Raw genomic sequence first — 23,556 nt, forward strand, 5'->3', positions numbered from 1 at the left:
ACTCTCCATCTTGCTGAAGAATTCTATCATATTATGATCTCCCGTCCCCAAGGGGTCTCGCACCACTAGATTGTCAATTATTCCTCTCATTACACAATACCCAGTCTAGGATGGCCTGTTCTCTAGTTGGTTCCTCGACGTATTGGTCCAGAAAACCATCCCGTATACACCCCAAGAATTCCTCCTCTGCGGTATTGACTAATTTGATTTGCCCAATCTATATGCAGATTAAACTCACCCATATTTACATATGTTCCTTTATCGCATGCATCTCTAATTTCCTGTTTAATGCCATTCCCAACATCACCACTACAGTTTGGAAGTATATATACAACCCCCACTAAAATTTTTTGCCCCTTAGTGTTTCTCAGCTCTATCCATGCAGATTCCACATCGTCGGAGCTAATATCTTTCCTCACTATTGTGTTAATTTCCTCTTTAACCAGCAATGCAACTCCACCGCCTTTTGATTTTTGTCTGTCCTTCCTAAATACTGAATATCCCTCGATGTAACCCATCCAGTTTGTCCTGGTTCCACCTCCCCCAGAACTGGTCCCAATGCCCCAGGAATCTAAAACCCTCCCCCTCACAGCATCTCTTCAGCCACGTATTCATCCGATATATCCTGCTATTTCTACTCTGACTAGCACGTGGCACTGGTAGTAATCCTGAGATCGCTACCTTTGAGGTCCTACCTTTCAACTTACTTCCTAGCTCCCTATATTCTGCTTTTAGGGCCTCATCCTTTTTTTTTACCTATGTCGTTTGTACCTCTTGTTACTGCTTCTCTGTTAAACCTTAGGCACACCTCTATTGCCATTACCAGATAACTTCTTGCTACAGTAGTAGAGGGTTTGGATTTAATGCCATGTCTTGTGCTCCTGATTGCCTTTTTACTAGCATTTGTTGGTCCTCTTTTGCCAAGTTCAGTGCCAATTCCTATAATGTGCAAAAATCTAGAAGGTAGAAGAGATTTTAAAGTAGCTCACCTTGAAATACAGTCTTCAACTTTTCACTGTAGCCTTTCCAGTAATGCCTGTCCCAATGGAGTGAGGTAAATGCAACAAATGAACAATAGTTTGGCAATGTGGGCCTCTTAAGCACATAACCTGCCAACAATTTGAAAATGGATAGTCGGAGAGCATTTTATCATAATCCTAACATGACTGGCCACTATTGCACATTTACTTGGACATGATACTTACAATATTCTCGAGTAGAAATTGATAACTTTAAAAAAAATTTCTTTACAGGCCAGCCAATTCTGCATTACCACAACCAAAACCAGTTACTCACATTACTTCAGCACCTAACCGTGAGTTTGAGTTTGAATTGGAGGAGGAGGAGAGCTTCTGTTTCGAGTCATGGATTACAATACCGAAGAAAGCCATAAACCAGGATCCAACTCAACAGGAAAAGAAATCTGTCTTGGATGAAAAGAAAACAAAAAAGAAAGAAAGTGTACAAAAGACAGAAGCAACAAGAAAAGTCACCATTCAATCAAAAAAGAACAATGATGAAAAGCGGTTAGCTCTGAACAAAAATAAACGGGCAAAAAATGAAAATCAACCAAAAGGATCTGGGAGAAAATCTCCATGTCCGTTGAAAAATAATAAAACTGTTGTCAGCACTGAGCAAGAGGAACAAGAAATACAAAATGAATCTTTATCCCATTCTGAACGTTTGTTATCTCCCAAGCAAATAAAGTTAAAACCAAAAAGACAAAGAACAGGAAAAAAACCTTTAAGTGAGTCTGACAGAGCTGAAGAAAAAGAGCAATTACAAGAAGATTTCTGTGTTGAGGATAATGAAAACAGAACTGACAAGTCCCAGCTGCTGGAGCAGGATATAACCTTTTCTGGGAAGCTCTCAAAATCTGGAAGTTCATTAAATTTGCCCAGGCTGCATAATGATGGAAAAAAATCAAAGCTAACTTTATTTGCAAAACCACAAACTCAAAAGAAAAAGAGAACAAAGAAAGGACTGAAACAGAATCCAAAGGGTAACTTTTTTCTTTCATTTGACTATTTGTCTTTCCAATAGTATTTTGGATCCCCTATTTATTTATCTGTTATAAAATTATGCAGCCTACCACAACACTTCTGATGTGTTTTCTTTTTTCCTCAACCGAGGATTCCTCCCACCCCATGGTGGACAAGGCCCTCAACTGTGTCCAACCCATTTTCAACACTTCTGCCTTCACCCCCTCCCTCCCTCCCAGAACTGCAGCAGGGCTCCCCCTGTCCTCACTTTTCGTCCCAGCAGCCTCCACATCCAAAGGATCATTTTCTGCCACCTCCAGAGTGATGCCACCACCAAACATATCTTCCCCTCTCCTCCCCTGTCAGCATTCCAAAGGGATTGTTCTCTCCGTGACACCCTGGTCCACTCCTCTAATACCCTCAACACCTCGTCCCCATCCCATGGCACCTACCCGTGCAATTACAAGAGGTGTAATACCTGCCCCTTTACCTCCTCTCTCTTCACCATCCAAGCCCCCAAACACTCCTTCCAGGTGAAGCAGTGATTTACTTGTACTTCTTTCAATTTAGTGTACTGCATTCGCTGCTTACAATGCAGTCGCCTGTATATTGGGGAGACCAAACACAGATTGGGTGACCGCTTTGCGCAACACCTCCACTCAGTCCACAAGCATGACCCTGAACTTCCGGTTGCTTGCCATTTCAATTCACCAGTCTGCTGTCATGCCCACACTCCTGTCATTGGCCTGCTGCAGTGTTCAGCCTTTGGGACTCGACATTGAGTTCAATAATTTTAGAGCATGACTTGCCTTTTTTACGATTTTATTTTAATTTTTTAACCATGTACCTGCCTAAACTTGGTTTTTCATGTTTGTGCTTTTGAGCTGTCGATTATTCTGCCATTAACACTGTCTCTGGACTTGTCTTTCATCACAACCATTAGCGCTCCCTTTGCCTTTGTCCCATGACATCTTTGTCATTTAATCTCTCCTGCCCTCTGCCCCATCACACACTTTCCCTTCTGCTCTCTTTTCCCCCACCCCTGCCCCTGCTTAAAACCTATTACGTTTCTAACCTTTGCCAGTTTTGATGAAAGGTCACAGACCTTTAATGTTAACTCTTTCTCTCTCCACAGATGCTGCCAGACCTGCTGAGTATTTCCAGCACTTTGTTTTTATTCCCTATTTATTTATATATTTAAAATTTAAAATACCGAATTTGCTGCTGAAATTTCATCAATCACCCGAGGCAACATCAGTAGAGTTACTGTTCCACATATTAATTGCCAGTAGGTCACTGTTTAGTGGCTATTCTGAATTCAAAATGATTAGTGAACAACTTGAATTTTCAATGAGTGCCATGTGAGGAAGAGGGCAGTCATGTTTCATATATTTCAGATTCTAGTCAGATTGTGTTTCATCATGTGTACTGTGCTTGCACTGGATGTACTTTCTTGCGAGCTATGCACAATTACTTTGTGAAAAATATAAATGTATGTAACTAATATCACTAAACCGTTTAATTGGAGAAAGGATCACAAATGTGTGTGTTTTAGGGAAGCACGTGTATATTCAGGACATGTTTAAATGAAGTATAAGCCTTTCCTGCCCCACTGTCTGTATTCTGCACGCCTATTTTAAATAGCATGGGATGTTTTTCTTGTTAAAGGTGCAAGTTGTTGTGGTATCTGGCACACCAAGCCAGTCAATTAAGTTGTGAATGGGGTAGGCTAATTGGCAAATGGAGCCTTTTTGGCCATGTTTCAGCATGGCTGCTCTATTTGCTTAATCTCATCCCTGCCTTTTCTCAATGTCTTAACACCTTTTTATTCATTCACGGGATGTGGCTGTTGCTGTCCAGGTCAGAATTTATTTCCATTGAGAAGGTGGGTGGTGAGCCACCTTCTTGAACCACTGCAATCCTTTCCTTGTGAAAGTCCTCCCAAAGTTTTGTGAGGGAGGGAGTTCCAGGATTTTGACCCATTGATGATGGACTGCCGATATATTTCCAAGTTAGAGTAGTGTATGACATGGAGGGGAACATGGACGTGTTGGTGTTCCCATGCGCCTGCAGCCCATGTCTTTTTATGTGGTAGAAGTCGGGGATTTGGGAGAGGCTCGCAAAGAAGCTTTAGAGTTGCTACAGTACATCTTGTACATGGTACATACTGCAGACACAGTGTGCCAGTGGCGGAGAGATGAATATTTTATGTGGTGAATGGGGTGGCAATCAAGTGAGTTGCTTTGTCCTGAATGGTGTTAAGATTCTTGAGTGTTGTTGGAGCTGCACTCATCCAAGCAAGTGGAGAGTATTCCATCACACACCTGACTTGTGCCTTATAGATTGTGGCAAGGCTTTGGGGAGCCAGGTGAGTCACTTGTTGCAGAATACCCAGCCTGTGACCTGCTCTTATAGCCACAGCATTTATGTGGCTGGTTCAGTTCAGTTTCTGGTCAGTGGTAACCTCCAGGATGTTGAAGGTGGAGTGTTTGACAGTGATCATGCCATTGGATCTCAAGGGGAGGTGGTTAGACTTGGAGATGGTCATTGTCTGGCACTTGTGTGGCGTAAATGTTACTTGCCACATACCCGTTGACATCTGAATTTTGTATTGGCCTTGTTGCATGTGGGCAAGGACTGCTTTATTATCTGAGGAGTTGCAGATGCAACTGAACACTGCAATCATCATTGGCCCTCCCCACTTGTAAATTTATGATGGCGGGAACGTCATTGATGAAGCAGCTGAAGATGGTTGGGCCGAGGACACTGATGTGAGGAACTCCTGAAGCAATGTCGTGGGGCTGAGATGATTGGCCTCCAACATCCACAGCCTTCATCCTTTGTGCAAGGCATGACTCCAACTGTTGGATACTCTTCCTGACTCCCATTGACTTCAGTTTTATTAGGGCTTCTCGATGCCACACTCGGTCAAATGCTGCCTTGATGTCAAGGGGAATCATTCTCATCTCACCTCAGGAATTTGGCTTTTTTTATCCATGCTTGGACCAAGGCTGTAATGAAGTAATGTGGTCCTGAAGGAACCCAAATAGAGCATTTCTGAGCAGGTTATTGCTGAGTAAGTGCTGCTTGATAACACTGTTGATAACCCTTTCCATTATTTCGCTGATGATTGAGTAGACTGATGGGCCAGTTATGGGCCTGATTGGATTTGTCCTACTTTTTGTGGGCAGGACATTCCTGGGCAGTTTACCACTTTGTAAGGTAGATGCCAGTGTTGGGTCTGTACTGGAACAGCTTGGCCAGAGGTGCTGCTAGTTCTGGACCGTAAATCTTCAGCACTACAGCTGGGATATTGTCGGGGCTCACAACCTTTGCTGTATCCAGTGCGCTTAGCTGATTGCTGTTATCATGTGGAGTGATTAGAATTGGCTGAAGCCTGGCTTCTGTGGTGGTGGGAACTCTAGGAAAATGCTGCGATGATCATGCACTTTGGCACTTCCAACTGAAGATGGTTGCAAATGCTTCAGCCTTGTCTTTTGTACTCACGCGTTGGGCTGTGCCATCAAAAAGGATGGGAATGTTCATGAAGCCTCCTCCTTTTAGCTGTTTAATTGCCCACCACCATTCGCAACTGGATGTCATAGAGCATAGTCACTTACAGCATAAAAGGAGCCATTTAGACCATCGAGTCCATGCCAGCTCTCCATGGAGCAATCCAATCAATCCCACTTCCCCACTCGATCCCTGTAGCCCTGTAGGTTTATTTCCTTCAAGTGCCCATCCAATTTCCTTTTGAACTCATTGATTGTTTCCGCTTTCACCACCCTCGTGAGCAGCAAGTTCGAGGTCATTACCACTTGCTGTGTAAAAAAAAAAACGTTCTTCCTCACATTCCCTTTTTATCTCTTGCCCAAAACCTTCAACCAATGTCAATCAATGCCCCCTAGTCCTTGTACCATGAGTTAATGGGAATAGTTTTACCTTGTCTAACTTATCCTAAGCATGTCATAACCTTGTACACCTCTATCAAATCTCCCCTCAATCTCCTTTGCTCCTGGGCGAACAACCCCAGCTTTTCCAACCTAACCTTGTAACTAAAATTCCCCATCCCTGGAACCATTTGGTAAACCTCCTCTGCACTCTCAAGGACCCTCACATACTTCCTAAAGTGTGGTGGCCAGAACAGAATGCAATACTCTGGAGCCTAATTGGAGCTTTATAAAAGTTCAGTATCACCTCCCTGCTTTTGTGCTCAATGCCTCTATCTATGAAGCCCAAGATCCCATATCGTTTGCTAACCATTCTCTTAATATATCCTGTCACCTTCCAAGATCGAAGCACATGCACTCCCAGGTCCCTCTGTTCCTGCAAAGTCTTTAGAACTGTACCATTTAAGTCTCTGTTGCCTCATCCTATCCCTTCTGCCACAATGTATCATCTCACACTTGTCTGTATTAAATTCCATCTGCCAGTTGTCTGCCCATTCTTCTAGCCTATCTATATCCTGTGGCAAGCAATTCGTATCATCCTCATTGTTTGCCACTCCTCCAAGTTTGTTATCATCAGAAAATTTTGAAATTCTACTCTGTATTCCAAGAGTTATTTATTCCTTTTGGGCCTCCTTATCTCGAGAGACAATGGATACGCGCCTGGAGGTGGTCAGTGGTTTGTGAAGCAGCGCCTGGAGTGGCTATAAAGGCCAATTCTGGAGTGACAGGCTCTTCCACAGGTGCTGCAGAGAAATTTGTTTGTTGGGGCTGTTGCACAGTAGGCTCTCCCCTTGCGCCTCTGTCTTTTTTTCTGCCAACTACTAAGTCTCTTCGACTCGCCACAATTTAGCCCTGTCTTTATGGCTGCCCGCCAGCTCTGGCGAATGCTGGCAACTGACTCCCACGACTTGTGATCAATGTCACACGATTTCATGTCGCGTTTGCAGACGTCTTTATAACGGAGACATGGACGGCCGGTGGGTCTGATACCAGTGGCGAGCTCGCTGTACAATGTGTCTTTGGGGATCCTGCCATCTTCCATGCGGCTCACATGGCCAAGCCATCTCAAGCGCCGCTGACTCAGTAGTGTGTATAAGCTGGGGGTGTTGGCCGCTTCAAGGACTTCTGTGTTGGAGATATAGTCCTGCCACCTGATGCCAAGTATTCTCCGAAGGCAGCGAAGATGGAATGAATTGAGACGTCGCTCTTGGCTGGCATACGTTGTCCAGGCCTCGCTGCCGTAGAGCAAGGTACTGAGGACACAGGCCTGATACACTCGGACTTTTGTGTTCCGTGTCAGTGCGCCATTTTCCCACACTCTCTTGGCCAGTCTGGACATAGCAGTGGAAGCCTTACCCATGCGCTTGTTGATTTCTGCATCTAGAGACAGGTTACTGGTGATAGTTGAGCCTAGGTAGGTGAACTCTTGAACCACTTCCAGAGCGTGGTCGCCAATATTGATGGATGGAGCATTTCTGACATCCTGCCCCATGATGTTCGTTTTCTTGAGGCTGATGGTTAGGCCAAATTCATTGCAGGCAGACGCAAACCTGTCGATGAGACTCTGCAGGCATTCTTCAGTGTGAGATGTTAAAGCAGCATCGTCAGCTGCTTTAACATCTCACACTGAAGAATGCCTGCAGAGTCTCATCGACAGGTTTGCGTCTGCCTGCAATGAATTTGGCCTAACCATCAGCCTCAAGAAAACGAACATCATGGGGCAGGATGTCAGAAATGCTCCATCCATCAATATTGGCGACCACGCTCTGGAAGTGGTTCAAGAGTTCACCTACCTAGGCTCAACTATCACCAGTAACCTGTCTCTAGATGCAGAAATCAACAAGCGCATGGGTAAGGCTTCCACTGCTATGTCCAGACTGGCCAAGAGAGTGTGGGAAAATGGCGCACTGACACGGAACACAAAAGTCCGAGTGTATCAGGCCTGTGTCCTCAGTACCTTGCTCTACGGCAGCGAGGCCTGGACAACGTATGCCAGCCAAGAGCGACGTCTCAATTCATTCCATCTTCGCTGCCTTCGGAGAATACTTGGCATCAGGTGGCAGGACTATATCTCCAACACAGAAGTCCTTGAAGCGGCCAACACCCCCAGCTTATACACACTACTGAGTCAGAAAAAAGCCTAGCACTGACCCTTGGGGAGCACCACTGTCTACTATCCTCCAGTCTGAAAAAACAACCATATTTTCTGTCCTTGAGCCAATTTTTTATCCAATTGGACACTGACCCTCCTATTCAATGAGCCTGAATTTTGTTAAACAGCCTTTTATACAGTACAGGAAAACATGCCAAGAGCAGCATCAGGTATACCTAAAAATGAGGTGCCAACCTGGTGATGCTACAGCACAGGACCACATGCATGCTAAACAGCAGAAGCAGCAGGCATTGGACAGAGCTAAGTGATCTCACAACCAATGCAGCAGATCAGAGCTCTGCAGTTCTGCCATATTCAGTCATGATTGGTGGTGGACAATTCAACAACTAAACGGAGGAGGAGGCTCCACAAATATCCCCATCCTCAATGATGGAGGAGCCCAGCACATCAGTGCAAAAGAAAATGCTGAAGCATTTGCGACCATCTGCAGCCAGAAGTGCCGAGTGGATGATCCATCTCGGCCTCCTCCTGAGGTCCCCAGCATCACAGATGCCAGTCTTCAGCCAATTCGATTCACTTCACGTGATATCAGGAAATGGCTGAAGACACTGGATACTGCAAAGGCTGTGGGTCCTGACAACATCTCAGCTGTAGTACTGAAGACTTGTACTGCAGAACTAGCTGCGCCCCTAACCAAGCTGTTCCAGTACAGCTACAACACTGGCACCTACCTGACAATGAGGAAAATTGCTCAAGTATGTCCTGTCCACAAAAAGCAGGACAAACCCAAACCAGCAAATTACAGCCCCATCAGTCTACGCTCTTATCAGCAATATGACAGGAGGGGTCGTTGACAGTGCTGTCAAGTGCCACTAAAACAGCAACAACCTGCTCACTGATGCTCAGTTTGGGTTCCGCCAGGGCCAATTGGCTCCGGACCTCATTACAGTCTTGTCCAAAGCTGAACTCTAGAGGTGAAGTTAGAGTGATTGCCCAACGGGAATCAGGGACAACCTGGAGTCATGTCAAAAGAAGATGGTTGTGGTTGTTGGTCAATCATCTCTGTTCCAGGACATCACTACAGGAGTTCATCAGGGGAGTGTCCTAGGCCCAGTCATCTTCAGTTGCTTCATCAATGACCTTCCCTCCATCATAAGCCCAGAAATAGAGATGTTTGCTGCTGATCGTCAATGTTTAGTAACATTCGCAACTCCTCAGATACTGAAGCAGTCAGTGTACGTATGCAGCAAGACCTGGACAACATTCAGGCTGGGGTTGACATGTGGCAAGTAACATACACACCGTACAAGTGCCAGGCAATGTGATCAACAATAAGAGAGAATCGAACCATCTCCCCATGACATCCAATGGCATTACCACTGCTGAATCCCCCACTATCAACATCCTGGGGGTTACCGTTGACCAGAAACTTAACTGAAGCAGCCACATAAATACTGTGGCTATAAGAGCAAGTCAGAGGCTGGGAATTCTGCAGTGAATACAAGATGCATTGCAGCAACGCACCAAGGATCCTTGGACAGTACCTTCCAAACCCAGGAGCTCTACCACCGAGAAAGACAAGGGCAGCAGTTGCATGGGAACACCACTATTGTCAAGTTTCCCTCCAAGTCACACACCATCCTGACTTGGAACTATATCGTCATTCCTTCACTGTCGCTGGGTCAAAATCCTGGAACTCCCTTCCTAACAGCACTGTGGGTGTATCTATCCCACATGGACTGCAGTAGTTCAGGAAGGCAGCTAACCACCACCTTCTCCAGGGCAATTGGGAATGGGCAATAAATGCTGGCCGAGCCAGCGAAGCCCACATCCCATGAACAAATTAAAAAAAAAGCTTGTGATCTTAACCTCTTCATTTCTAGGCAATACAACACAAGAAAAACACTTTGATTCCCAAAAATATATACACTTTTGGAAAACAAAATTCTATCTTGGATTAATCATTTTAATGAAAGTTTATACTTATCCTGGCTGGGCTTGTCAAGGCCATCTAAGTAGATTGATGGGCACAGTTTGTGGTATAGCACATGGGTTTTCTCTTGTCAGGTCAGCCATTCCAGAAGCAATCTGTAAACTTGCATCCGAGTAGAAAGTGGTGAGGAGTGGAGCAGTGAGGAAGAGCGCTCCTTTCCATCGCTGGGTTTTTAGTAACAGTCCTTTTTAATTTTGAACCACACCCCTGGGGGAAGTTGCTTGTCAATAATAGGCTTCTACAAGTACAACACCAGGATTGATTGACACTCCATTTGTTTCAGTTAAATAAATCTTCAGCCAACCTGGAAACAGGCTCTGCAAATTGTTATGGTGCTCTATTGCTTTCTGTGTTGTCTCTAATAAGGTCTATTTTAACAGTCCTTTTGTTTCAGCCTGCTTGGAGCTGAATTTAATCTGTTATATAAAACTTTTATGTATGTATTTTACTACAGTGATCACATGACATTTTTCAGAAGAAAGGGTGGAAACTTTATCTTTGGCATAGCTCCAAGATTTAGTCAGATGATCTCTGGGAAAGACAGAATGCAGGTCCCTTTTGGGTAAGAAACAGAGGAATGCATGATGAGTCATCCATTTGGGTGGATTGTGTCCAGCTGCTTTGATTTCCTTCCTTGAGGATGCTATCAAAATGGCATAATATGCACATCAAGAGAGAAAATTGTAGCCCTCTTTTGAATTGAGAAAAGGCTGATATAAACCTGAGTTCTAAAGAATACAAGAAGGCTCATTGATTACAGGTGAGGGTTGTTTTTGTGAATGGAGGCATGTGACCAGTGGGGTACCGCAGGGATCGGTGCTGGGACCCTTACTGTTTGTAGTGCACATTAATAATTTAGACGTGAATATAGGAGGTATGATCAGTAAGTTCGCAGATGACACGATAATTGGTGGTGTCGTAAATAGTGAGGAGGAAAGCCTTAGACAACAGGACGATATAGATGGGCTGGTAAGATGGATGGAGCAGTGGCAAATGGAATTTAATCCTGAGAAGTGTGAGGTGATGCACTTTGGGAGGTCTAACATGGCAATGGAATATACAATGGATGGTAGGACCCTAGGGAGTACAGAGGATCATAGGGACCTTGGGGTGCTTGTCCATAGATCACTGAAGGCAGCAGCACAGGTTGATAAGGTGGTTAGGAAGGCATACGGGATACTTGCCTTTATTAGCCGAGGCATAGAATATAAGAGCAGGGAGGTTATGATGGAGCTGTATAAAACGCTGGTTAGGCCACAGCTGGAATATTGTGCACAGTTTTGGTCACCACACTATAGGAAGGATGTGATTGTAATGGAGAGGGTGCAGAGGAGATTCACCAGAATGTTGCCTGGGCTGGAGCATTTCAGTTATGAAGACAGACTGGATAGTCTGGGGTTGTTTTCCTTGGAGCGGAGAAGACTGAGGGGGAACCGCATTGAGGTATACAAAATTATGAGGGGCATTGATAGGATAGATAGGAAGAAACTTTTTCCCTCAGTGGAGAGTTCAATAACTAGGGGGCATGGATTTAAGGTAAGGAGCAGGAGGTTTAGAAGGGAGTTGAGGAAGAATTTTTTCACCCAGAGGGTGGTTGGAATCTTGAACACACTGCCCGAAGGGATGGTAGAAGCAGGAACACTCACGACATTCAAGAAGTATTTAGACGAGCCCTTGAAATGCCATAACATATACAAGGCTGCAGGCCGAGTGCGGGGAAATGGGATTAGTTAGGACGAGTGCTTGATGGTCGGCGCAGACACATTGGGTCGAAGGGCTTGTTTCGTGCTGTAAAACTCTATGACACTAGGTGGGATTCGGTTTGCCAGGGCAGGTGGTTAGTGTGTCTCTAACCTCAAATGTAAATGGCAGTCCTCCAACTTAAATATCTGATCATTTTCTCTTGACCATTCCCATTGCCCTTGATGTGCTATTTATGCATAATGAACAGAGGTATTAACTGTCCTCAGAACTTTCAGATGAATAATATAACCGAGAACCAGGCAGAATATAGAAGCTTCAGAGGGGACGTGAAAAATCAAATAAGAGAAGCAAAGGGAGGGTATGAAAAGAGACTGGCAGCTAATATAAAAGGGAATCTAAAAGTCATCTATGGGCATATTAATAGTAAAAGGGTGGTGAAAGCAGGAGTGCGGTCGATTAGGGATCAAAAGGGGATTTACACATAGAGGCAGGGGGCATGGCTGAGCTATTAAATGAATACTTTGCATCTGTCTTTACCAAAGAAGATGATGCTGTGCAGGTCATTGTGAAAGAGGAGGTAATTCAGACATTTGAAGGGTTTGAAATTGAGGAGGAGAAGGTATTGATTAGGCTAGCTGTACTTCAAGTTGATAAGGCACGAGAACGGGATGAGGTGCATCCAAGGATACTGAGGGAAGTGAGAGTGGAAATTGCAGAGGCACTGGCCATAATTTTCCAGTCATACAGAAAGGATGTAATTGCACTAGAGAAGGTGCACAGGAGATTTATGAGGTGTTGCTGGGACTGGAAAATTGCAACTATGAGGCTGGGGTTGTTGTTCCTGGAACAGTGAAGACTAAGGGGAGATTTGATTGAGATGTACAAAATTGTGAGGGGCCTGGATAGAGTGGAGAGCCTATTTACCTTAGCAGAGAGGCCAGTGACTAAGGAGCATAGATTTAAAGTGATAGGTAGATGAGGAAGCATTTTTTCACCCAGAGGGTGGTGGGGGTCTGGACCTCACTGCCTGAAAGGGTAGTAGAGGCAGAAACCCTCAACTCATTTAAAAGGTGTCTGTATATGCACCTCAAGTGCTGTAACCTGCAGGGCTATGAACCAAATGCTGGAAGGTGGGATTAGGCTTGGTGGCTCATTTTTTGGATGGCGCAGACACGATGGGCTGTAAACTTTCTATGATTTCTATGATTCCCTAAATTCAGGGGTGGTGCCGAAGGATTGGAGTTTCAAAAAGGGTGTAAAGATAATCCCAGCAACTAGAGGCCACTCAGTTTAACCTTGGTGGTGTGGGAGCTTCTAGAAATGATAATTCGTGACAAAACTAACAACCACTTGGGCAAATGCGGGTTAATTAGGGAAAGCCAGCAGGGATTTGGTTGCTGGAGTTTTTTTGATGAGGTAACAGAGAAGGTTGATCAGAGCAATGCTGTTGATGTGGACTTTCAAAAGCATTTGATAAAGTGTCACACAACAGTCTTGCGACACATTATAGCTCATTGAATAAAAGGGACAGTAGCAACATGGATATGAAATTGGATGATTGACAGGAAACAGTAGTGCTAATGGATGTTTTTCGAACTGGAGAAACGTTTGTAGTGGAGTTCCCCAAGGGTCGGTGTTCCCTTGTTGTTCTTGATATATAATGACCCAGACCTTGGTGTACAGGGCACAATTTCACAATTTCAAAATTTGCAGATCATACAAAACTTGGAAATATTATGAACTGTGAATATGTCAGTGTAGAACTTCAAGAGGACATCAACAGGTTGGTGGAATGGGCGGACAAGTGGCAGATGAAATTTAATGCAGAGAAGTGTGATGTGATTCCTTTTGGTGGGAAAAATGAGGTGACGATATCAAATAGAGTGCAATTCTAAAGGGGCAGAGGGACTTGGATGTATATGTGCATAAATCATTGAAGGTGGCAGGACAGGTTAACAGAGTGGTTAATAGATCATACAGTTTCCTAAACTTCATTAATAGGGGGACAGATTTCAAAAGAAAGTAAGTTATGTTAAACTTGCAGAGAACACCGGTTTGGCCTCAACTGGAGTATTATTTTAAGTTCTGAGCGCCACACTTTAGAAAAGATGTGAAGGCACTGGAGAGTGCAGAAAAGGTTTATGAGAATGGTTCCAGGGATGAAGAACTTCAGTTATGTGGATAGATTGAAGAAGTTGGGACTGTTTTCTTTGGAGAAGAGAAGGTTGAGGGGAGATTTGATAGCGATATTCAAAACCATGAGGGGTCTGGACCAGGTAGACAGTGAAAAACTGTTCCCATTAATGGAGGGATCGAGAACTAGAGGGCACAGATTTAAGGTAATAGGCAAAAGAAGCAATAATGACATGAGGATAAACTTTTTCATACAGCAAATTGGGATCTGGAATGCACTGCCTGCAAGTGTGGTGGAGGCAGGTTCAATCGAGGCATTCAAGAGGGAATTGGATTGTTATATGAAGAGGAAGAATATGCAGCAATATGGGAGAAGGCTGGGGAGTGGCACGAGGTAAAATTGCGCTTGTGGGGTGCCGGCGCAGACAGGCCTCCTGTTCTGTAACAATTCTGTGATTCTGAGATTTCAGATATAAATTCCATCTGATTATTGAATGTGGCAGAAGGCCTCTTTGTTGTTTGATCTCTCTGGGTGGTCTAGTAGATTGTGCTTCAACATGTACACAACTGAAGACCCATAGTTTCTAATTCAGATGTTGAATCATCTTGAAGTGGTGTGGAAATATTTGGATGGTAGCATTTTGTTTTCTCTCTTTGTTGGCTAGTGTCATTTTTTTTCATAAAAGGTGGCTATTCTCTTAGCAATTTAGCAACACAATTTCTTGCCATGGCAATCCAAGTTCAGTCTTATTACAGCTGAAATCATCACGTTCTGGACTGACGACATAAAAAGGAAGCAGCCATGCTCTTTGACAATCATTCACGAAGGACATTCAACACTGCAACTTCTGGTATAAGGCGCATTTATCAAGCTTACAATATTAATTGGACTGTAGCTGTACTGCTTATGGGGCAAAGTAAACTTTTGTGTCCTTTGGTTTATACGAGAGGTAATGAATAACACATTGACTGCATAGTTTGATCTCAGGATCTGCCTCTGGGTGATTTTTTTTTATGACTAGTGAGCTTATTCCTTGACCTTTGATCTCCAGAATTGTTACTTCCAGCGGTGTAGGGTGTGGGCTCTGAACATCCATCAAGCATTGCAAATGATGGTGACTTTCACAGTTGGTGTCTTTAGGGCCATGACAACATAATCACACTTTTCCTGTACTCTGCACATTATTAACGCATTCACTCATGATACATTTGTTCTTTCCTTTGCATTTTCCTCTACATTTAAGAGCAAAGCATCAATTTCCACCTGCTCTAGCTCTTCTGGCAGTATGTTCTTCTGATTGATGCTGTGATCCAGCCCATTCTTCTCATGCCCCCAATAACACAATTACCCTCCATCCAGTTTGGGAATCTCTGCTTTAAACAAATATACCTCCTTCCCTATACTTCTGTCTGTCTTTTCTCTAACCATAGAATGGTTACAGCACAAGAGGAGGCATTCGGCCTGTCCTATACGTGCCAGCTCTCTGAGAACAACTTAGGTTGCAGCTAGTTCCACTCCCCTGCCATTTTCCCATAGCCCTGCAAATTTTTTCTCTTCAGATAATTATCCAATTCCCTTTTGAAAGCCATGGTTGAATCGCCCTCTGCCACATTCTCAGACAGTGCATTCTAGATCCTAACCGCTCGCTGCATTAAAAAAAAAGTTTTTCCTCATGTAGCCTCTGGTTCCTTTGCCAATCACCTTAAATTGGGATCCTCTGGTTCTCGATCCTTCTGCCAGTGGGAACAGTTTTCCCCCTATCTGCTCTGTCCAGATCCTTCATGATTTTGAACACCTCTATCAAATCTCCTCTCAACCTTCTCTTCTCTAAGGAGAAAAGAACCAGCTTCGCCAATCTATCCATGTAGCTTATGCCTCGCATCCCCAGAACCATTCTCATCTTTTCTGCCTTCATATCCTTCCTCGAGTGTGGTGCCCAGAATTGGACACAATACTCCAGTTGGGACCAAACCAGTATTTTATAAAAGTTCACCATAACATCCTTGCTTTTGTGCTATATGCTTCTGTTTATAAAGCCCAAGTTCCCCTATGCCATATTAACTGCTTTCTCAACCTGCCCTGCCACCTTCAACGATTTGTGCACAAATACTCCTGTGCTCTTGCACCCCCTTTAGTATTGTATCCTTTATTTTATATTGCCTTTCCTTGTTCTTCCCACCAAAGTGTATCACTTCACACTCTGCATCATATTTCATCTGTCATGAGCCCCCCCATTTCACCAGCCTGTCTATACCCTCTTGAAGTCTATAAATATCCTCCTCCTCAGTTCACTATATTTCCATAATAAAAGCAAAATACTGCGGATGCTGGAAATCTGAAATAAAAACAAGAAATGCTGGAACCACTCGGCAGGTCTGGCAGCATCTGTGGAAAGAGAAGCAGAGTTAACGTTTCGGGTCAGTTCCAATGAAGGGTCACTGACCCGAAACGTTAACTCTGCTTCTCTTTCCACAGATGCTGCCAGACCTGCTGAGTGGTTCCAGCATTTCTTGTTTTTATATCACTATATTTCCAGTTTGGAGTCATTTGCACATTTTGAAATTGTACCTGACATCCAAGTTTAGGTCATAAATATCGATCAAATAAAGCAGTGATCCTGATACTGATCCCTGGGGAACTGTACCATATACTTTCCTCTAGCCCAAAAAAAACAGCCATTCACTGCTACTTTCTGTCACCTGTCAACGTCATATCCATGTTGCCACTGTTCCTTTTATTGCATGGGCTTCAAATTTGCTGACGAGCCTAATATTTGGTACTTCATCAAATGCCTTTTGGAAGTCCATGTACACCACATCAACTGCATTACCCTCATCAATCCTACAGTTACCTCATCAAAAAACTCAATTAGGTTAGTTGAGCACGATTTGCCCTTATCAAATCCATGCTAGCTCTCTTTAATTAATCCACATTTGTTCAAATGACAGTTAATTTTTTCCCTGATTATCGTTTTTAAAGCTTTCCCACTACCGAGGTTAAAGTGACTGGCCTGTACTTGCTGGGTTTATCCTTGCATCCTTTTTTGAACAAGTATGTAACATTTGCAATGTTCAAGTCCTCTGGCATCACCCCTGTACCTAAGGAGGATTGGAAGATTATGGCTGGTCCCTCTGCAATTTCCACTCTTACTTCCCTCCGTATCTGATCTGGTCCTGGTGACTTATCAACTTTGGAAGTACAGACAACCTTTCCAATACCTCCTCTTTAACAATTTTTAGCCATCCCCTTTCTCAACTCTCTCCTCTTTCACTATGACATTGGTAGCATCATCTTTGTTGGTAAAGACAGATGCTAAGCACTCATTTAATACCTCAGCCATGCCCTCTGCCTCCATGTGTAAACCCCGTTTTGATCCTTAAGCGGCCCTACTCCTCCTTTTACCACCCTTTTGCTATTTATGTGCCTGTACATGACTTTTGGATTCCCTTTTATGATGGTTGCCAGACTTTCTATATTCTGTCATTGCTGCTCTTATTACTTTTTTCATTTCTCCTCTGAACTTTCTATATGCATGCTGGTTCTCACTTGTATTATCAACCTGATCTGTCATACACACCCTTTTTCTCCTTCATCTTATCCTCCATCTATTTTTGTCATCCAGGGAGCTCTGCGTTTGTTTATCCTACCTTTCCCCCTCATGGGAATGTATCTTGACTGTACCCGAACAATCCTTTTTAAAGGTAGCCTGTTGTTCAATTATTGTTTTGATAGCTTTAACCAAATAGATTCTATCCTTGACCCTTCCATGACATCCTCTCTCTCCAGCACTGTAATATTCTCCTCAATCAATACTGTCATCCCTCATCCTTTCTTTCCTTCCCTATCTTTCCTGAACACCTTGTATCCAGGAATATTTATACCCAATCCTGTTCTTTTTTGAGCCATGTCTCCATTATCACTACATACAGCTCAAGGCAGTGTTCAATAATCAACTTGTATATAATGAATGATTTGGGTTTAAGCAGAAGGCAAAAAAGGGAAACAATATCAGTGTTGTCAGCTTTGCCCAGTTATAGCACTTGGGTTTGGGGATTTGAGCTTAGAATTCTGACACTGCAGTGCAGTGCAACAACATGAAAAAAGGAAAGAAGGTACCAGCCCTTCGCTTTGCAAGCTGGAACGTCAGAACTATGTGTCCTGGCCTGTCGGAAGACCTTACACAAATCAACGATTCTCGGAAGACCGCCATCATTAACAACGAGCTCAGTAGACTCAATGTGGACATTGCAGCACTTCAGGAGACTCGCCTCCCCGCGAGTGGCTCTCTAGCAGAGCAAGACTACACCTTCTTCTGGCAGGGCAGGGATCCTGAAGAACCAAGACAGCATGGAGTGGGCTTCGCCATCAGAAACTCCTTGCTCAGCATGATAGAGCCTCCCTCAAATGGCTCGGAACGCATACTGTCCATCCGACTGCTCACCACCTCTGGTCCAGTACACCTACTCAGCATCTATGCTCCAACACTCTGTTCCGCACCTGAAGCTAAAGACCAGTTCTATGAACAACTCCATAACATCATTAGCAGCATCCCCAACACCGAACACCTATTCCTGCTGGGGGACTTTAATGCCAGGGTTGGGGCCGACCATGACTCATGGCCCTCCTGCCTTGGGCGCTATGGCGTTGGAAGGATGAATGAGAACGGGCAGAGACTGCTTGAGTTGTGTACCTATCATAACCTCTGCATCACCAACTCGTTCTTTCACACTAAACCCTGTCACCAGGTTTCATGGAGGCACCCAAGATCACGTCGTTGGCACCAGCTAGACCTCATTGTCACAAGGCGAGCCGCCTTAAACAGTGTTCAAATCACACGCAGCTTCCACAGTGCGGACTGCGACACCGACCACTCCCTGGTGTGCAGCAAGGTTAGACTCAGACCAAAGAAGTTGCATCATTCCAAGCAGAAGGGCCACCCGCGCATCAACACGAGCAGAATTTCTCACCCACAGCTGTTACAAAAATTTCTAAATTCACTTGTAACAGCCCTTCAAAACACTCCCACAGGGGATGCTGAGACCAAGTGGGCCCACATCAGAGACGCCATCTATGAGTCAGCTTTGACCACCTACGGCAAAAGTGCGAAGAGAAATGCAGACTGGTTTCAATCTCATAATGAAGAGCTGGAACCTGTCATAGCCGCTAAGCGCATTGCACTTTTGAACTACAAGAAAGCCCCCAGCGATTTAACATCCGCAGCACTTAAAGCAGCCAGAAGTACTGCACAAAGAACAGCTAGGCGTTGCGCAAACGACTACTGGCAACACCTATGCAGTCATATTCAGCTGGCCTCAGACACCGGAAACATCAGAGGAATGTATGATGGCATGAAGAGAGCTCTTGGGCCAACCATCAAGAAGATCACCCCCCTCAAATCTAAATCGGGGGACATAATCACTGACCAACGCAAACAGATGGACCGCTGGGTTGAGCACTACCTAGAACTGTACTCCAGGGAGAATGCTGTCACTGAGACTGCCCTCAATGCAGCCCAGCCTCTACCAGTCATGGATGAGCTGGACATACAGCCAACCAAATCGGAACTCAGTGATGCCATTGATTCCCTAGCCAGCGGAAAAGCCCCTGGGAAGGACAGCATTACCCCTGAAATAATCAAGAGTGCCAAGCCTGCTATACTCTCAGCACTACATGAACTGCTATGCCTGTGCTGGGACGAGGGAGCAGTACCCCAGGACATGCGCGATGCCAACATCATCACCCTCTATAAAAACAAAGGTGACCGCGGTGACTGCAACAACTACCGTGGAATCTCCCTGCTCAGCATAGTGGGGAAAGTCTTTGCTCGAGTCGCTCTGAACAGGCTCCAGAAGCTGGCCGAGCGCGTCTACCCTGAGGCACAGTGTGGCTTTCGTGCAGAGAGATCGACTATTGATATGCTGTTCTCCCTTCGTCAGATACAGGAGAAATGCCGTGAACAACAGATGCCCCTCTACATTGCTTTCATTGATCTCACCAAAGCCTTTGACCTCGTCAGCAGACGTGGTCTCTTCAGACTACTAGAAAAGATCGGATGTCCACCAAAGCTACTAAGTATCATCACCTCATTCCATGACAATATGAAAGGCACAATTCAACATGGTGGCTCCTCATCAGAGCCCTTTCCTATCCTGAGTGGTGTGAAACAGGGCTGTGTTCTCGCACCCACACTTTTTGGGATTTTCTTCTCCCTGCTGCTTTCACATGCGTTCAAATCCTCTGAAGAAGGAATTTTCCTCCACACAAGATCAGGGGGCAGGTTGTTCAACCTTGCCCGTCTAAGAGCGAAGTCCAAAGTACGGAAAGTCCTCATCAGAGAACTCCTCTTTGCTGACGATGCTGCTTTAACATCTCACACTGAAGAATGCCTGCAGAGTCTCATCGACAGGTTTGCGTCTGCCTGCAATGAATTTGGCCTAACCATCAGCCTCAAGAAAACGAACATCATGGGGCAGGATGTCAGAAACGCTCCATCCATCAATATTGGCGACCGCGCTCTGGAAGTGGTTCAAGAGTTCACCTACCTAGGCTCAACTATCACCAGTAACCTGTCTCTAGATGCAGAAATCAACAAGCGCATGGGTAAGGCTTCCACTGCTATGTTCAGACTGGCCAAGAGAGTGTGGGAAAATGGCGCACTGACACGGAACACAATAGTCCGAGTGTATCAGGCCTGTGTCCTCAGTACCTTGCTCTACGGCAGCGAGGCCTGGACAACGTATGCCAGCCAAGAGCGACGTCTCAATTCATTCCATCTTCGCTGCCTTCGGAGAATACTTGGCATCAGGTGGCAGGACTATATCTCCAACACAGAAGTCCTTGAAGCGGCCAACATCCCCAGCTTATACACACTACTGAGTCAGCGGCGCTTGAGATGGCTTGGCCATGTGAGCCGCATGGAAGATGGCAGGATCCCCAAAGACACATTGTACAGCGAGCTCGCCACTGGTATCAGACCCACCGGCCGTCCATGTCTCCGTTATAAAGACGTCTGCAAACGCGACATGAAATCGTGTGACATTGATCACAAGTCGTGGGAGTCAGTTGCCAGCATTCGCCAGAGCTGGCGGGCAGCCATAAAGACAGGGCTAAATTGTGGCGAGTCGAAGAGACTTAGTAGTTGGCAGGAAAAAAGACAGAGGCGCAAGGGGAGAGCCAACTGTGCAACAGCCCCAACAAACAAATTTCTCTGCAGCACCTGTGGAAGAGCCTGTCACTCCAGAATTGGCCTTTATAGCTACTCCAGGCGCTGCTTCACAAACCACTGACCACCTCCAGGCGCGTATCCATTGTCTCTCGAGATAAGGAGGCCCAAAAAGAAAAAAAAAGTGCAATATTATTCGAGATCCTGTTTTTCAGACTAAACATTAGACCAAAGCTGTCTGCCTGGTAGCTCAGGTGGCTGTTAAAAATCCACAGTGCTATTTGAAGAGCTGGGAGATTTTTGAGAGTCCCAATTCATTCGTTCCTCAATCAATATCAGGAAATAAACACATTGAATAAGTGATCATACATTTCTGCAACAGGATGACTGCCACCGTTATTTAAATAACAAATCATTTACTTAAAGGTAATTAATTCTGTGAATTTTCAATGTGATGGGCACTATAGAAATACATTTAATTTTTTTATTGTACTAAAGGTCACCAATGAAACGGGGCAATTTCGAGTACCAACGCTATAATTTTAGTAATGGCTGCTCACTCTGCCCAGAACAATTGCCAGCATTTTATATCAGCTAATAATTATATGATTGACTATAATACCAAACAGGAAATTGTAAGCAAACAAAAATTAACTATGCTATGTAAACAGACAGCAGCAAAGTGTAGTTCCGTGGCATTTTAATAAATATGAAATATCTGCAAGGAAGAAAATTCGCCATCCAGATGTCAAATTGCTACTCCTGATAATGCTTACGAATAGTCCTAAAAAGTACATTGTATGTCAACCTATCCTATTACCAATCCAAAGTGACTAAAAATGTTACATAAACAGAATAAATAGTCCAGCAAAAATCACTGTGCATAGTTTGCAAATGTGTTTAAAAAGTATCAATCCGCAAACCAAATTTACGAAAGGTACGGTTGTGCGGCCAGACAGCAAAACGGCAGGCTGTCGGTCAGAACCAAAAACTCAGTCGAAGGGTTTGTACCAGTTGGAACCTGCAAAGTTTTTAAAAAAAAAGAAAACTCTATAGAAGTTTTTCTCTGCTGCAAGGAGCTTACTTCCGATCTCAGGTAAGTGCAAACCTATTGGAGCAAGGTGGCCGCTAGCGACTTTATCTTTCTCTTATGAGTAAGAGACCGTTATTTTCAGATAAACTGAAATACCTGACACCTGTGTACCCGGGACATTTCATGGAGCACCACAAACTGGAACACACCGCTCACCCAACTGGTGGCAATCGCCAAGCTAGATCGACAGGGCAGGGCTTTTCCCGCCCAAACTCGCTTCGTGCAGTTAGGCCCCGTTAATTCAACAGCGTTTTAGCCAGCGTGGAAGTTTGGAAACTAAATGTAATACTTTTGCTCAGTTTTTTTTCCACGTTTTATTGAATTCTTAGCTTGAATTCGGTTATTGTAAGAAAGGTGTTATCTGAAAACTGGGAGAATGACTTCTGTACTTGCATGACAGTCCTAAGCATTTTTTTTGGAGGGAGCTGGGTTTTGTCAGAATTTGCGAACAAAATTATTTTGTATCTAAACCTTGACCACTCCAGTGTACGTGATAAACCTCGAATGTACGCCTGAAACTTGTGCGCAGTTGAGTGCCCGGTAGCCACAGGGAGGATATTAAATTGTTTAGCCCCATCAAATTTCAGCAGTTTGGGAAGCTGTGCTAACGGTTAAACTTTTCATTACTCACTGGGTAAGATTGAACACCAAGTGGACAAATAAATGCATAACTGTCCAGCATTTCCTGTGTGCAATCTCTCTAACTTTTCCTGCTCTAACCTGGGGGAAAATCTCAAGCTTGCTAAGTTTTGCATTTCCTTCCAAGAATTTCTAAATCTGATCGTGCAAAAAAAATACTTTTTCTGTAGTCGGTACAAATGATAGGATACTGGATATATTTGCAGCTCACAACTTCATGTCCTTCGGATATGTCTTTATGTAGCACTCTTCAATAGAATTTTTTATATTTCACAACTAAGACCAATACAAGATTTCAGAAAAAAGATTGGTCAAATTGTGAAGTGTGTTTTAGTTCTAAGAAAATCCTAGAAACTTTATTAATGAGGTCAGCATTTCATCCAGTTGCTGTAAATCACTGACCCCGGAGACCAGTACTCCGGCTGTTTATCAAATTCAGCTTTTTTAATACTATCGATCAAGTGCTGTTATCTTTCTAGTTTAGTAAGTATGATTAATTTTGCTTAGCATGAAGTGTGAGTGTAGAGTATGCACAAAAAAGGAGTTTATTAGCACACTTATCAGGGCAGTCATGAAGTGTTGGATATAATTAACGTATTAAACAGTGACATTTAATCAGGATAGCTCTACAGAGAGCATTGATAAAGCATCACAGCTGCATGATTTATACGTAGGGACCTTTTAGAAGGCTTTGCTGATGGTTAGGTGAAGTAGGATGGGAGGAGGCTCGTGGAGCATAAAAAGCATAGACTACTAGTTGGACCAATTGACTTTCTGTACTGTAAA

General features: G+C 44.2%; 1 protein-coding gene across 1 annotated transcript in view; it reads left to right on the plus strand.

Moving 5' to 3' along the window:
- LOC137369367 (centromere protein C-like) overlaps window positions 1-23,556 on the plus strand; it is a 97,981-nt gene that overhangs the window by 38,449 nt on the left and 35,976 nt on the right. The window contains exon 4 of the mRNA XM_068030469.1: window positions 1,254-2,002. Within this exon, the coding sequence (XP_067886570.1) occupies window positions 1,254-2,002 (749 nt within the window). The remainder of the gene's footprint in view (window positions 1-1,253; window positions 2,003-23,556) is intronic.

This window comes from Heterodontus francisci, chromosome 4 (genome assembly GCF_036365525.1).
Source record: "Heterodontus francisci isolate sHetFra1 chromosome 4, sHetFra1.hap1, whole genome shotgun sequence".
NCBI classification, from domain to species: Eukaryota; Metazoa; Chordata; class Chondrichthyes; order Heterodontiformes; family Heterodontidae; genus Heterodontus; species Heterodontus francisci.